Source organism: Austrofundulus limnaeus, unplaced genomic scaffold (genome assembly GCF_001266775.1).
Source record: "Austrofundulus limnaeus strain Quisiro unplaced genomic scaffold, Austrofundulus_limnaeus-1.0 Scaffold3, whole genome shotgun sequence".
Taxonomy (NCBI): domain Eukaryota; kingdom Metazoa; phylum Chordata; class Actinopteri; order Cyprinodontiformes; family Rivulidae; genus Austrofundulus; species Austrofundulus limnaeus.
This window is the reverse complement of record NW_013952405.1, coordinates 8,648,381-8,649,877: the sequence shown is the minus strand read 5'-3', so window position 1 is coordinate 8,649,877 and position 1,497 is coordinate 8,648,381. Positions and strand designations below refer to the sequence as shown.

Below are 1,497 nucleotides of genomic sequence, written 5' to 3'. Positions count from 1 at the left end.
CCCCCCACCCCCAGGAGCATCTCTGAGCTGCAGATGCTCGTCGCCTTTCCTCAAATCACACGCAATCGCTGAAATCACAAAAATAAAAAAATAAAACAACAGAGGGAGAACGACAGCTAGAGAAAAAGCAGCGCTGATGGAGGACAAGAGTTAATCCAAGATATTTACCAGCAGAAACTGAGACAAGCTGTTAAAACAGTGACACAGAAGGAAACAGAGCAGACATCTTTTTCTGCCCGTTGACATTTGATGTTTTACAAACTTTCCTCTCTGTTCGGTTTGAATTAATTAAATTCAAACTTGAACGATAAATTATTGTTTGTATCGTCACCTTTTKTCCTCCAATTTAAAAAAAATTACAAACAGACCAAAGATTTATTCTGGTAATGATTAAATTTCAAGTTGAATGAAAATCCCTGCTGACCACCATCCTGCATGCAGATGGCAGTAAAAGTAATTAARGACAGGATTTTATTGCCACCTCAGGCAGTTGGGAGGCTGCACAAAGAGACTGGAACCTGACAAAAACAAAACAAAAAAAACATAAGCTGAAAGCTGCGGTTCTGAGAGGTTTTTTTGTTTGTTTCATAATCATAAGTTCAAAACACAAACACAATGAGATGGAAGARACGTTTGACTGAAGTTGAGTAAATGACTTTGGAGGGGGTCCAGCTCAGTCGCTCAAGTATCACAGCAATAATACTGATTATAGATTTGTTTGTGTAGTGTGTGAAGGAAAAAAAACAGATGCTTGAAGTGATTATTTTGGGTTCTGATCCTGTTGTTTTGCCTCCATTGAACCCATTTTGTGAACCTGCTGGTGATGTTCCACAGACTCAGATGGAAGAAAGAAGCAGAAGACTCACCTGACCCTGAAGAGAGCAGCGGCAGCAGCAGCACGAGAGCAGGAAGGACCTGCCTCCCAGCTGCACTCCGAGTTAGCACCATCCTCCACCTGCTGAGAGAYGAGAGAGGAAACAGAGAGCAGAGCGATGAGACATGGCTGAGAGGGAGCAGAGAGACAAGAACAACCATCTACTCTCACAATACAGTGTTAGTGTATGATAAACTTACGGATTCAACAAGAGAGTTGTATATTTATAGAAGCTTAGCTCCTGTTTATAACCTTTCTTCACATTTTAGGCTATCTCCTCGTAACTATTCTTACAGCCCACACATTGCAAGCTCTCAGAGGCAGCATCAATAAAAGGATTACGGTTATACAAAAAAAATAAACTCTGAACACTTTCCGGTAAGTGCAGAGCCATTTTCTTTGATTGGATAAAAGATACTGCATCATAAACAAACATCTATGAAGTTTGTACTCACAGGAAGTGAACTAAAACACACCATCAAATGTTGACAATGAAACAGAGTAACTTTTRCTTTGCTTCTAAAGTCAGAAAGGTTGAGTGTTGTTTAAATTTTCAAAAATATTCTAAACTAGAGACCGCATAGAGGTAATACAATGACCCACGCACGCACAAATGCACCAGA

General features: G+C 40.1%; 1 protein-coding gene across 1 annotated transcript in view; it reads right to left on the bottom strand.

The window, feature by feature from the left end:
• Positions 1-958, bottom strand: part of LOC106526743 (neurocan core protein) — a gene marked incomplete at its 5' end in the record, with an annotated part of 45,229 nt that extends 44,271 nt beyond the window's left edge. The window contains 1 exon segment of the mRNA XM_014021421.1: positions 867-958. Coding sequence (XP_013876875.1) covers positions 867-948 — 82 coding nt within the window.
• Between the last annotated feature and the right edge of the window lie 539 nt (positions 959-1,497).